A 14588-nucleotide genomic window follows, 5' to 3' on the forward strand; every position below is an offset into this window, starting at 1 on the left:
TGTTTCATGAGTCACTGCTTAGAGTATCAACAGGTTATTAAGGTTTGATCAATAATCGTATCCAAGTTTTATCTTCCTGTTATCAGGATCGCAGTATTTTCAGAACCAGCCTGATTTCTTCCTGCTTACTCTCTTAGGCAAGTGTCTTTGACTACGAAATGTGAAAAAATGCAAATGTGAAGTAAGTAACAACTCTCAATACCACTGTCATTAACGGGAAACTTGACTCCAAGTTACATAATAACCAAAGCCCAGGTTGCAACCCTGCTCTGTTAAATAAGGAGTGTTGGAGCTATTGTGAAGCAGTGGACTGCAGAATTTTTGGCATGTCTACAACAAAGACATGAACGTATGCGTTGACCGATTGTATCACTTAGAGAAGGGAATACAGAACAGATGAAACCTCTTAAACTTTCAGCTTCCAAATGTGGCAGCAAACTAATTACATCTGTCATTAAAAACATACTTTTTTGGTTGTTTTGAAAGGATAAGCTATAAATTATGCCTGAAAGGCTTTAATAGCCTGGGTTCTTAGTAATACACAAAGGGAAGGCAAAGAAGTTTAGCACTCAATGTTCAGTTTTAAAGTGTGTCAGGTAATGATCTTACACTCCCTGAACAGGTTCTGTTAGTGTAACCAAGTGTTCATTGTTCAGTCCAAACCTTATAACCGGGAAATTTCTTTATAAGAACAAAAACCAGTTTAAAATTATCTGTGGTTAGAGGTGAATTCTGCAAAGTTTTCCAGCTCCTTTTACGTACGCTTTCACTAATGGGTTGTAATTCACATAGTTGAAGGTAGGAGACATTTCCAAGTTACAAGTGTAGTCAAAAGACTTTCTGGTCACTCTAAAACTATCGATATAGAATTACTTTCCTGACATTAATTTATGTATTCTATTAACATTTTTCTGAAGGGAGGTAGACACTGGTGTGATAAAGGAGAGAAATGTCTACACCGGAGGCCAGGCTTGCTCCGTGAGTGCAGTTGTGCACACCTACTGACTCACATTTAGAGGAATGCAGCTGGAAACAGCATTAAGTTAGTTTAAGCTGCACAAGAGGAATGGGGATCTGTAACAACTATGGTATGAAAATAAAGAATTATTAAATAAATGCAGCTGAAAACAATGCATTTAGCACAAATCTTCAGTTAAATGATCTAATAGTATTAGTAACAAGAAGTATTAATGAGATACATGTACACAAGGGAAAAATTATTTCCCACAGGAACAAGTCAAACAAGTCCACCTTGGAGCCTAAATTATATGATAAGTATCTACATTAAAAGCTTAAACCTAGCAGAGTAAACACCTTATTGTATTATAAACAACAGACTGACTGACTACTGTGAACCTCTTGCCAGACGTTAGCTTGAGTCACCAGCCCATAGTCACAGAAACAGGCTCACAGAGATCAGTAAGTCTAGTTATTTAAGTAAGGCCTACATCATCTGGCTTTTAATATTTCTTTTCAAAAGTATGATTTAAAGGATTTTAGTGGAAGTTCTTTGTTTCTTTATTTTATATGCTATAAACATGTGGCCAGCTTTCCTACATACATCAAATTTGACGGATGTGATTTTTTTCTTTAGATGAAGTTTAATAAATTTTCATTAGTTCCCTAAAGCCTGCCGGCGTGTGTGTGCGCATGCGCGTATACCGATGCATATGCGTATATACATTTGAAGGATTTTGTTCAGATATTTTTCCCACAGTTCAACAGATTTGGCAGCAGACTGTATTAGTATGACAAGTCCATCTGGATTTGGTTACCTATATGACCTTTTGTTCTGACCAGTGAACAGATCAAATTGTTTCAAAACCCAGTCCTTCAGAGAAAAGCAGCATTTATTAATTCAGTCATCGTTAGTTAAGGACATGGGCAGAAAGTTAAAACACTGAACAGGTTGCATGTTGTTTTTTTTTTCCCTCCCTTCAGCTTTACACTTTTCTTGTGAACTTGAGTTTCATCAAACAATCTTGCTATAGTTGATGTTGATCTCTTCTCTTTCTCATGTGCTGTTCAGTAAGTCTGCATTTTAGTTTTATTTTCATCAGGAGTGCTCTTAGAGGCAAATTTCCTGCTTGTCACCACTTACTGTGCTTCTGTTCATATCAAGGAGCTGTCTAGCTACAAGTTTGCCCGTGAAGAGCTTTAAAGTTCGACGGCATTTAATTCTTGGTTAAAGGTTAAAGAGGGGTTGATTCCAACACTAAGATTTATATCTGATCATCTTGATCAGATGGATTGTCCAGAAGTGATGCGTAGCTAGTGGTGTGAAGTGACCTGCATGTTTCAAAGAGAAGATGAATATGGTAGCTTTTCCTTAGGACTTGGTCTTGATTGGGAGCATTTTTAATTTATTTTTGATGGACTGAGTATTCTGTTCTGTTAGTATATCCGTACAGATATTTTAATGAGAATTGTGTTGTAAGGGCTTACGGAGCATAGCATGGGTGATTAACATCTTTATACCACTAAATAAATATACCCTATTGTGGCGTTTTCTGTGTGCTGCGTATAATAATTTACAATAACTGTTAGATGCCATGGAACATTTATCACAAGACATTTGTGACAAATCACTGAGTAAAACTCAAATTGTGGAAGAAAATGTAATTGGTGCAGGAAATATATCTGTCTTAGATACTTGAATGGCTGCCATTACTGCAGCATCTGCATGCCTCCCAAGCTTTAATGTATTTATTTTGATAAGACTTAGGAGAGAGAGAGAGAGAGAGATACTCTTACTCCATTTCAAAGATAGAGAACTGGGGGACACAGCTATTCAGGGTACATCAGTGTTGCAGAATGCAGTTTAATACAGAATCTCTGAGCTCACTCCATTATCAGAGCAACCGACCTAGGCTTGGTTGCATGGAACTACTTGTTGGGGTAATTTACCATTCTCTGGCAATCGGGCAAAAGTAGCCTCTGTAAGTATGCCATCAGCCTGAAGTACTGACAAAATTAAGGTAAAGATGACTTTATTTAAGGTAAAGAACTAGTACATTCTCTATTTATTAAACAAACTCAAATTACATCTCTTGTATATAGCATTGCCTTTAATTTAGTTTGTGACTGAGGGATGTATTTCAGCAATTCAGATGAAGGCTGGAGAAAAAAACCAAGCTGGATGTTACTTTAATTTTTCTACTTTACTCTGTGTGTAGAGTCCTGATGTGCACATTTCATTCAAATAGTTGCACACCAGTGTGGGAACATTTAGCCAGCATAGCCTAGAAAGTAAAAATATAATCCAGACCTGGGTTGGGAAGGGATCCATGTTTGCCGAGCAAAAGGAGACATTTCATAATCACAATTGCATTATGCTTAGTGCCTAATTCAATTCCATGTTTTCAGTACTGTATTCCAAATACCCATAGTAGTATGGAATCATGTGCTTCACAGGCTCTCAGCTTCTTGCAACACTTGAATATGTTTGACCGCAAGTGATCAAAGTACTGGTTTAGCAAGCTGGTGCTTGGAGGGCAAGCCACCCAACTAAGCATGTATATATTCCGTTAATTGTGAAATGTTTTGGACTTAATCCGTTTGACCTACTCTTGCAATTGCACGATCAAGCACATTAAGTCTTGCAGCTGCAAGATCATTGTAATCACGTACATCGTGATTCACAGGGTTCAGGTAATGTGTGTAGCTTACTGTTGGTCATAACGTGGTCTTTTATGATCAGACGAACGTAACTGAATGTCTTGGAAAGAACAAGACTGGGAAAGGAGAGTGAAGGAACATGTGGTCTCACAAAACATGTCTGCATTTGAAATAGTGTTCCCTAAAGTTGATTATAAAATGAAAATGCCGGTATGGGGAAGCATGGGTGGATTTAACTGCAGACCAGATGTTGACTTGAAAAATTATAACAAAAAGCAAAGGACATATGTTTGTATGAAATGTGGAGAAGCGTTTTTCGTGCAAGGAAGACATCCATATAGATAAGGTTGCTCAAGTAATGTGATGCGAGAGTTGCTATGTCAACTAGTGTTCTCTTCCACACATTTAAATTATTGAACAGCACAGTAAATGTTCTATAAAAGTAGCTCCTTAGAACATGGTTATGCATGTTCTCATGCATATTTTCCTCAGAGATTTTAAAAACCTTTCTGACCTTTACTATGTGTATTGCATGTGTCCGAACTATGTGCCAAACCTCTGTGCAGCTCCCATTAAAGTCAACATTTGGCCTGTTATGTCCCCTTTGTCTGACTCAGCTCCCTTTGTAGCTTCGTGTTTCGTGGATGTGTAATGGAGCAGTGGCTGCTTGCATTTGAAAGCAGAGTGAAGGGACTGAGGGAACAGATTGAATCCATCACAGAAAGAGTATGAAACTCCCATGCAAGTAAGCGCATAATTTTTAATGAATTGAATCTGGTGCTATAAACAGGCATCTGCCCTTGTGTGCAATACTTTCTTCATTGTTAATCCAGTACACAAAGTATAACACTTTTTGGCACATGCTTTAATAATTTATTTGAAATATAAGCTAGCGAAGTGTAATGTCCAGCCTTAAAGCCAGCGGGAGCTGGTAGAGGCTGAAGCAGAAAGGGAAAGTAACCTGTGTTCATCAGCGACATTTGTGTAACCTGAGGCTAAAACAGGTAAATGATGAATCCTCTTCAAGCCATTTCACTTCCTTGTGTGTGGACTGAATGTGTCTCTTAACATGTAGAAAATTTTTAAGTTTCTTATGTTTGTCTCTAGTTGGGGAGCTTAGAAAACCATAGCACTCTCTTAGGACTCAAGAGATGCGAACTCCATGCTGTTCTTTGCAACATACTTCCTATGTTATGTTTTATCTTCTTGTCTAAAAATGGGGATGGTAGCTGCTCTGTTTGGTGACAGTAAAGATACTGTTGTTCTTAAGCGCTCCTGAAACTGTGGCCATGTACTTTCTTTAGGTGGGTGTCACCACTGTATGGATAATAAAAGTTCCTTTTGGTGAAATATTTGCTGCTTGATGTGTTGGTGGTCATAAATGATCAAATATCTGTGTATATTCGAAAACCTAATATAAACTCTTAAAATCTATTCTGTATCTTTTGAAAGGACCTTGTGTTAAAACTTGTCGTGCTGGGAGCAATTTCAGTGTAATTGTTGCTGCTTCAGTCTTTCTCTTGTAAACTTAATGGCAGGCAATGAATTCTGTAGATGAACATGTAGGAGTAGGGTTTAAATACTTGTTTCTGCATATGTGAAAAATTCAGGAAGGATGGGAAGAAGTGGCGTGCAAGTTTTGCATAGTACCTACGCAAGGACCTGACTTACATGTAGGCTGGTCATACACTTTTGCTTCAGGGCAAAATCTGTCTTACTTGCACGTGTGGTGCGTGTGTCTGTCCTTGGTTGACAGAAACTTCTCTGTGTGCATTTGCACTTCCAAGAGTATCTGTCCATACAGAGAGATTTAGTAGTCTGTACTCTAAAGGTACAGATGTATAGAAATTAAATCACGTAGGCAGCTGAAAAGCTGTTTGATAAAGCAAGTATGAAAACTTTTGTGTTTGACTTGTGTGGGTGCAAGTACAGGCGCGTGGACAGGGGAAAGTCTGAAAGAAACTTCCAAAATGTAACTTCTAGCTAGGTAGCACTCTGTCCCAAATGCCACTCAAGCTTCCCGTGCTACTGAACAGATCCTACGCAGGAAGTACTTTATTCATATGGCACACAGGTTGTCACACCGAAGTCACATCCATTCCTGAGAAAAATTACCTTCACTTGGTGCCTCGTGTGATACTGAAAATTGGATATCGAGGGACACAGAGGCGAAATTGAAATACAATCGTTATTCTGCTGTATCACAGCAGATCAAACTGGAGTCAGCTGGAGGGAGAAGTAGATCTAAGGCTGCTTGTGGAAACGTTCAGGACCAACTTTGTATTTATTTGCAGGTGATGTGTTCCCCTGTCTTTTTCTTTTTGTAGTTTTGGCAGTTTATTTGAACCAGTGTTGGTGGCCTGTGGAAGATGTGGTAAAGACAGCTGATGCTTCTAGAGATGGACTAATTTCGGTAAGGATGCTATTTTAAACAGTTGCATTTACTCTGGAACTTTCCAGCTAGAACAGTCACGTGTAATTGTCCCTGGTCTCCTATAGCTCGTGCTTTATAACCCGTGGGATCTGGGCCATGTGGCTCACCGACTGCTTCACATGTCTCCCTTTGCACAGTGGCATGCACACTCACCCTCTCTAAATGAATTTGTACATGCAGTTTGTGATTCATCTGTGGGATTTATTAGTTTTTGTTTTTAGTTTACCCTCACTGCCTACTAAAGAGATAATCAGACAAACCTAATCACTACATTAGCAGTAACTCTTCGTGTTACAGTGTTGCTTGGGTGATGCCTGATGGGAGGTGTTAACTAACCTTTGGAACAATGTCTTTTCTAGCTGGTTATGATCTTTTTTGCCTTGAATAATGTTTATATTGTGATCATTTTATGAAACAGTTGGTATTTAATAGTTTCTGTATCTGTAATTCTTTTTACAAATAAATTATCTCAGTAGGATACAACTACTTTTTCATTATTTGAGAGGTTTGGGTAGCCTGTAGTCTGTTTTCAGTTAAGATGTCAGATGCTTACTACGTGTCAGCTTTATGTTGCTGTGAGGTTATTAAGTCAGTTCTGTTTCCTACCCTATTTTTTCTGTCCAACTTTGGTCCTTAATGATTCGGTTCCTTTATCATCTTTCCTTAATATCTGCCATAGGTAGAGTTAAATTATTCACTGAATTAAGTATGCTTTTTGTGGGTAACTGAACTGGAGGGATTTTGAGATACAAATCCTTGCAAGACAGAACTTGGAGCAGAAACACACGCTTTCAAGCATCTGCTGTATCAACAGAGAAATGAAAAAATATTTTAAAATAGAAAACTTGCCTCTGCTAGCTCATTGCTAAGAGGTGAGTTGTCATTGTTTGTGGACACTCTCATCTTTTTTTTTCAGCATTCATATAAAGCTTGTTGGCACCACTTTTTATCTTGATGACCAATATGATCTTGTTCCTTTATATTCCTCCATCACCCTCTCCTGTTGGACAATTAGTAAAAACTAATTGTTTGTGTTACACCTAGATAGTAAGATGTTTGGGACATACTGTATTTATTCTCTGTTTTGTATAGTGTGTACCTCAGTAAGGTCCTGGCACACTAAAGTTCTTTGATGCTGTGGCAAGACAGGCAATGGGGGGGAGGTGACTAGGATAACACAGTGAATCCTGTCTTTACTTCACTTTTGGGTAGGATTAGGTTACCTTGCTCCTATTTCCAAATATGTGACTAGTTCACCGTGACTACCGTCAAGATACTTCTTTTCCTCCTGCTTTCGAATATCCAGGAGATATGTCAGGCTTTATAAATTGTTACTAAATTATTCTATGCCCTCTGGATAGAGGGTGGAACACTGGGAAAAACTGTTTTTGTTATTCTATCTGAACCAATTCATGAGGTATTTTCCCCAAATAAAGTGTACATGTTTCCTGACCTCCTCCTTCCTAGCCCCTTTTAATTTTGAAGCCTTTTATGAAACACAAAATACTATTCTCTGCTTCATATTTCTTTGATCTGTTTTTGTTTGTTCTCTAAGGTCCAGACATTTGGAGAAAGGATTGTCCTCTTTGTTCTGAACTACATTATTTTTGGAATGCTGGAAGGGAGTTCAGCTAATGATGCATTCTTTCTACCTCACTCTGCCACTGAGTGTGCCAAGATACTCTGGAGAAACGGCGAGGCTGTTGCCTTTTACTCAGTCAAGATGAAAGGTAAGGTTATTTTAGAGACACATTTCCATTGGTTCCTAATAGCTAGAAATGTAATCCTTTTGTTTGTCTTTCAGTATAAATAATCCTGGCTCTCATTTGTATTTTTATATCCAGTCTCTCTCAGAATGAATCTGGTGAACAAACCTTCCCAGAATTTGGAAGCCATCCATATTACTTTCATTTAAACATGATGGCTCCAAACTCTATTCTCAGTTACACTGAGTGATCTGAGGTACGGGCTTGTTCCAATAAAATACACTTTAATGCAGCCACGTAGAAGGTTGTACATCTAGGAACAAAGAATGTAGGGCCTACCCAGAGAATGGAGGACTGCATCCTGGAAAGAATGATATCTAAAAAAAGGAGTACAGTTCATGCTGAAAAAACAGTGTATTGGGAGTGGTGAGAAGTGGCAATATCCTTGGATGCAGAAGGAGCAGTGGCTGGGTTGCGTAGAGGAGAATGTATGCACTAGATCAGTCCTGGAATGCTTTGTCCAGTTTTGGTACTCCCAGTTTAAAGGATGATGATTAATTGATTTCTTCGTTAATTGATTAGCTAGTGTAGAAAAGAAACAATGTATTTGATTCTTTAGGGATACTTGCACCAGTATAAGCTTTAGTGAAAGTCTTGTGTTAAATAGAGAGTTTGTGTTAATGCAGGTACATTGCTGTTAACCAGTCTAGAGTGGAAAAGCCTTCATTAGAATAACACCAGGTATGCAGTTGAGTACATACCCCCATGTAGGAGCTGGTTACCAGTCTGTGTTTAAGATCCATGGGTATCATCTTGATACCAGCAGCCTAAATGTGGAGAAGTTGGTGTCTTTGGAGGTAAATGTATTGTTCAAGTGAGAAATCAGTAGCCATCTGTCAAAAAGGGGAGCATAAGAAACAGCTTGAGAGCCGTACAGATATGGATTGCTTTGGATTCCAGGGATAGTCTGAAGGTGCCTTCTCTGACAGAGTCTCAAAGGGCAGCAGCAACGAGAGGTGTTCTGCTGTTCTGCTGCCTTGGGATCTGCAAAATCCTTATTCACACTGAGGTGTAGCTTGTACCCCACTATCCTGGTACAATGCTACTGTACTATCATTGATGGATCGGTGTCAGCCTGCGGTGAAGGAATCTGGTCTATATCTGTGAATATGCTGATGAACTGGTTTGTAATTGGCAAACACTTAAACTGCCATAGTACGTTTTCTTTTAAGTCTGTAAATATTTCTGAGCAAAGTTTTTGGAAAGAAACACTTGTATGGGCTATAATGATTCATGCTTCAGTAAAATAAATTTGCTCAGTAGTCTGTTATGGGTGGAGTATTAGCCAAGTTGAAACTGTTTCTGAGTAAGTGGAGAGTCACAGTTTGGTTTTAAACCAGGTCCACATAAAACACAAATTCCTCAAGTCCTGCTTTGTCAGCATCTGCCTTTTGCTGCTGGTGGTTTTTTTTTTTCTCTGGGCAGCTATATTTGTTAGTTTTTGGCCTGTGTCACAAATTATTGCAGTCTCTTGCCAAAGGCTTTTCGGGAAGCTTGAAACTGATTGTTTTTGCCCCTTTTTGCTATTTGCTGTATGCATTTAGAAAACAATTCCTCTTTCTGAAGGTTTGTCATTTCCATTTCATACAAACTGTGCTCTGGTTGATCCGATTCTCTCTACTTTCTAGAAGAGCTGTGGACTTATTAGGCCCAAAACAGGCTAAGCTAAATACCTTCTCGTGGAAGTTGTATTTCACATGGTTGTTTTGGATATTTTTATTGGGTTGTTATTTTTGGATACTTTCTTTATTATAATTCAAGTTATTTATTTTTTCCTTTTACTGTCCTGGTCAAAACATTTAGTAGGGGCAGCTTTAAGTACAGGACTTTATATTGTGCTGGACCTCTGTTACAACTTCTGATCCTAGGAAGAAATTACTTTTCTCTGTGCTCACCATGTGATTCTGATTCCCTTTATTTCCATGCTCTGCAATTACCTGGCCATTCTTTATAGTTTTGTTTTCTTCACTAGGTAATTAAGACTCCCATGCTGATGTTGTATTCAGCTGTATTTCTCATCGGTGAATTTTCCAATATCTACGCTATGACAAAAACCATGCTTCAGTGGAGCCAAATAAGCCAGAACAGATCTGTGGAGCATGGCTATTTCAAATATAAGTCATCTTTGTGAATCACAGAAACAGTGACCAAGGAGGAGAGAGTCTGTTCTATCTTTGCGACAGACTTAGTGTGCTGTTATGCAAACGAAATTTTCAATGGACTTCAGTGATTCCAATTCTCTATCTTGGCAATATTGTAAAGTCATTTCCATTTGACAGTTCCTAGGTGGCCTGTACAAAGTGAACTTGGCGATTTTGGTCCAGTTCCACACACCCATCCATCTTATGAACATCCTTAACTGGATCTCTTTTGATAGTCTGGCTAAAGAGGGACAGATGGTCTTGAGCACCCGCCTTGCTCAGGTAACTGCAGGTCAAGGTTTTGAGACAATTTGGCAACTACTGACTCTGACCGTCCTGCACCTGTTGTGTAGATAAACAGAAGAGTCATTCTTCAAGGCTATCACTTTTCCTGAGCATTAGACACCTTTATTAAAACAAAATTTATTCATGACTACACAGATCATCGCCCCAGCCTCTCTGGTATGTGCCTATTGCTGTCCAATGACAGGCATGCAGCATTTACCACTGGGTGTACTAAAGATTGATGAGATGTACTAAGCCACTAATGAGGCTGATAAGATGCTTTGTCACGTGCCAAGATAAATGTCTCCCAATTTTGTCTATGTCAGCCGCTTCCATATTAGACAGCTGAGGAGTTAGACCTCACTGAATGTAGCTACTTAAAGGGACATCAGGAAGTGAGTTTCCTGTCCCTGTGCCTTTCTTTGCAGGCAGCAACCTGGAAAAGATACATTTTGCAGAAAGCCTTCATATAGATACTTTGTTTTTGAGATCTGTTTTATATTCTTTTAAGTGTTTCTTTCAGTTTTTTTTTTCTTAGCATGGTCTAAATCTGTGTGAAAAACCTCATAAAGAATGTGTTTTGTATAGTGATGTAGGATTAATGACCATGGTTACAGACACTATTTTTTTTTTTGTTCAAAGAGACCATGTAATTCCCTGAAAGTTTTTCTTTTTTATTTACTGAGGATCAGTAATTACTGAAAATGGACTTTTACCACCCTCACATAAATGTCAGAAGAATGTAGAAGATTCATCATGTAAATAAATTTTTAAGGAAGTTGGAAGATGCTGTGAGCCAGGAGTGTCTTAGTCCCTTTAAGAATAAAACAGAAAAAACCTGCTTTTTTATATACCGAAAAAAGACCTCAGCTTTTTCCCCCTACTGTTATGTATTACTGTTTCTGTAATGCATAGGAGCTGCCCAGTCATGGACCAACATATCTGCAGTACAAAAAGGAAGGAAATCACATTGTCAAAGCTTGTCCCTTCCCAAGCTTGCTGTGTCCCTTTTGTCAAACCTTAGTAGTAAATGTGTGGAAAAAGATCTTGTTCTCTGTGCCGTGAGACAATCCTCAAACCAGCCCTAGGAATATTGGGTCCTCTGAGAAGGCTGTAAAGGTCGCGGTTGAACCACAAGTAAACGCAGTGTTGACTTCTCATTCATTTTTTAGAGATGCTCTACAAATCGCAGTTTGGGAACACCTGACCACAGAAACTATAAGCTAATATAAAACTATAACCCTGGCCCAGTCTCTGCTCGTTGCTACCCCAGAGCTTTAGAGATGGTCTTTGGAAGTGGCTACCCAAGCTAAAATCCATTTCACACCTTTCTTCATATAAACCTTTGCAAATTTGTTTTAATTCTTTGGTGGCCAAGGTGGTATTCTCTAGAAATAGAGACCTAAAAACATAATAGGATTTTACTTTTCAGTGATTAGATGTATTTCTTTAAGAAAAAAAAAATAAATCAGAATTGAAGTTACCCTGACAGACAATTAGCTGAAATCTTGTTGGATAATTGCTTTTCTCTCCCTCTGTTTTCTAGCAGTAATATTTTTAATGTGCATTTCTGAGGCAGACTGAAGATTCTGGCTGTAATAAAAATTAAATGACTACATACCAGTCAAGACATGAATTCATTTGATTTTATTGAAGCCAGAACCTTTGTTCCCCTTCTCACATACAAACTCACACAATGGGTTGACCTTGGGTTCTATTCAGCAGAAATATTCCCCACCCTTTACACAAGCACTCAGCATGCAGAAGGCCTGTCCAAACATGTGTGTGCCAAGCCAACTTGTTCAGCAGGGAAATAGTCAGTATACACAACCTTGTTTTGTTTGGGTCTGTTGGATGTGGGGACTGGATTGTTGTTTTTTCTGGTTTGTGGCTCTTTGGGAATGCTAATGGCTGTCTGCTTTCCTGCCCTTGCAATATCTGTTTACCATTTTGCTGGCTCATAAGTTGGTCATTTGGCACTCATGACCTAACCAAACAGATCAAAGGCTTTCAAAGGGCAGACTGTATGAATACTTCCATCTCCATCGCTGATGCCCTTATTTTCCCTGTTCCCTCCCTCCCCTTAAAGTTTAGTCTCTTTGTGTGTTTCAACAGTGAAACAAACCTCTGAACCAAATGTGTGAGAGCCTGGTGGTCACTACTGGGCCACCATTAGCTGACGGTAACCACTTTGCTATTGGATGGGAACTAGAGACAAAGTGGCCTTTGTTCCAAAGGTTGGTTTGTTTGTTTATTTATTTTATTTCAAATGGCTGTGGGCTATGACTCTTCTAATATGTTTCCCAGAGACAAGGTGAAGAATGGCTTCATGGTTTATTTACAGTGCCTTTAGACATTACAAGTTTTTGTCATCTTCTCAACACAAAATTAGGAGCACAGATGTAAATCACTCATCTCCTGGGATTGCTGCACAGCAATCTCATCAGGATTTATAGGAGACAGGCTATGTGACGTAATAATGAACTTATAAGTTCCTGCAACATGCAGGAATTCTTAAAGCTATTGACTTAACAAGGAAAAGTTTGTCCCTTTCTTAGAATGTATGGTGCAACACTGCTGGAATCCAGCATCTCTGTTGGGCTGGCAGCTAACAATGGGACTGGGGATATGCTCAATTTTTTGGCTCGTGAAGAAAGAGGAACTACCATCATATGTTACAAATATTGAAAAGTTTTAAACACCACCACAAACCATCCTTTTCCAACAATGTGCTTGAACTTGTGTTTGAAGTGAAGCATGCGCTTTGATTAAGCAGAGGTGGACGAAGGTGGGATGTGAATGGATTGGTTATGTGGCTACTTATATGCTCGGTAAATGGAGAGCTGCAGCCCTGACATATCAGGGTCTAGAATTAAATACAGTTATGTATGCTTTGCTGAATTGGCATCTTAGAAAAAAGCGTAATCAGTCAGACCTAGCAACTATAAGCAGAAGGTACTAGACACCAACTCAAGGAACAGAAATAGACCTCGGTTTAAGATAGACATTGTCGATGTGATTAAAAAAAATTGATCTATTAAGTAAAATTCTTACTGGAATTTAGGAACAGCCATTCAATAGGCAATCTGTGAAACTGTGAGATAGGTCTTCGTGAAGTGATGAAAGTTTAATGTCTCAAGACACTGAAAACTAGACTGAGTGGTACGCTAGTAGGTGGTAAGAAAGAAAACCAAGAAGATCTTCATGACATTTAAGCAACAAAGTAAGAAAGTGTAAGCTTTTTCTATTACAAAGGCCTGGATATCCATTTCTATTTAAACTGCCATGTACCCAGACAGAAGCAGCATAAAATTTTTATAAGTATTTTCTAAAAATGAAATAAATCACCGAGATGTTTCTATGGTTACCTTATCCTATATGTTGGTAGTTGGTGAACTGGTGTTGGTCATTCATTTCAGGGTTGAATGCTTATGCTGTCAAATAGTTTGAGGTTCTATTTTTATGATACTCTGTGCTGAATGGAAGTTGTCCAGTGAATTGTTAATGTACCTCCTCCAATAGGACCCTAAGTTGTTTTGGACCCTGAATGTCTGTTCTGAATCGACTTTCTCTTGACTCAAGTTTGAGTTTACCATAAATATAAAAATAAATACTTTGGTTCTATTTTTTTTTGACAGTTTTCGCTGAGAACTGAGTTTCACTAATTTGGAGGCTTATCGTTGAGTCTGTATTTTGTCCACGTGTAGAGCATTACGTTATGTCCCTGTGATTTCAAGTGACCAACTTAATGTGTTTATTAGCAAGGACCATCCTTGAGTGAAAATCCTAGTTTAACACTGATAGTAGTAGTTCAAGCGATGGACTAGAAGCACGTACATGCATGGTAAATTATCACTCAGTAGAAATCGAGTGACTTACAAAGCAGCACTTACAGTACTTTTTTAAAATGCACCACTCAGTTGTTCATGGCTTTATACCTCAACACTTTAATTAATGTCTGTACTCATCTTCCTACAGAGGTGACTTTTGTGTGCTACAGGGTAAGGTTCAACTTAAGCTGCTGTCATGAAAGATGTCCCCAGAAAGATGGGGAGAGGCTGTTCAGTAGGGCCTGTTGTGACAGGACAAGGGGTAATGGTTTTAAAATAGAGGGGGGTAGATTTAGATTGGATATTAGGAAAAAATTTTTTACAGTGCAAGTTGTAGAACACTGGAACAGGTTGCCCAGAGAGGTGGTGGAGGCCCCATCCCTGGAAACGTTCAAGGCCAGGCTGGGTGAGGCTCTGAGCAACCTGATCTGGTTGGAGATGTCCCTGCTCCTTGCAGGGGGGTTGGACTAGATGACCTTTGAAGGTCTGTTCCAACTCTAACCATTCTATGATT

General features: G+C 38.8%; 1 protein-coding gene across 1 annotated transcript in view; it reads left to right on the forward strand.

The window, feature by feature from the left end:
* Positions 1-14588, forward strand: part of FAM169B (Protein) — a 38642-nt gene that overhangs the window by 16440 nt on the left and 7614 nt on the right. Inside the window, exons 4-5 of the mRNA XM_086757424.1 lie at positions 5946-6031; positions 7608-7782. Of these exons, the coding sequence (XP_086613550.1) occupies positions 5946-6031; positions 7608-7782 (261 nt within the window). The remainder of the gene's footprint in view (positions 1-5945; positions 6032-7607; positions 7783-14588) is intronic.

Source organism: Chlamydotis macqueenii, chromosome 12 (assembly GCF_036417535.1).
Source record: "Chlamydotis macqueenii isolate bChlMac1 chromosome 12, bChlMac1.mat, whole genome shotgun sequence".
Taxonomy (NCBI): Eukaryota; Metazoa; Chordata; class Aves; order Otidiformes; family Otididae; genus Chlamydotis; species Chlamydotis macqueenii.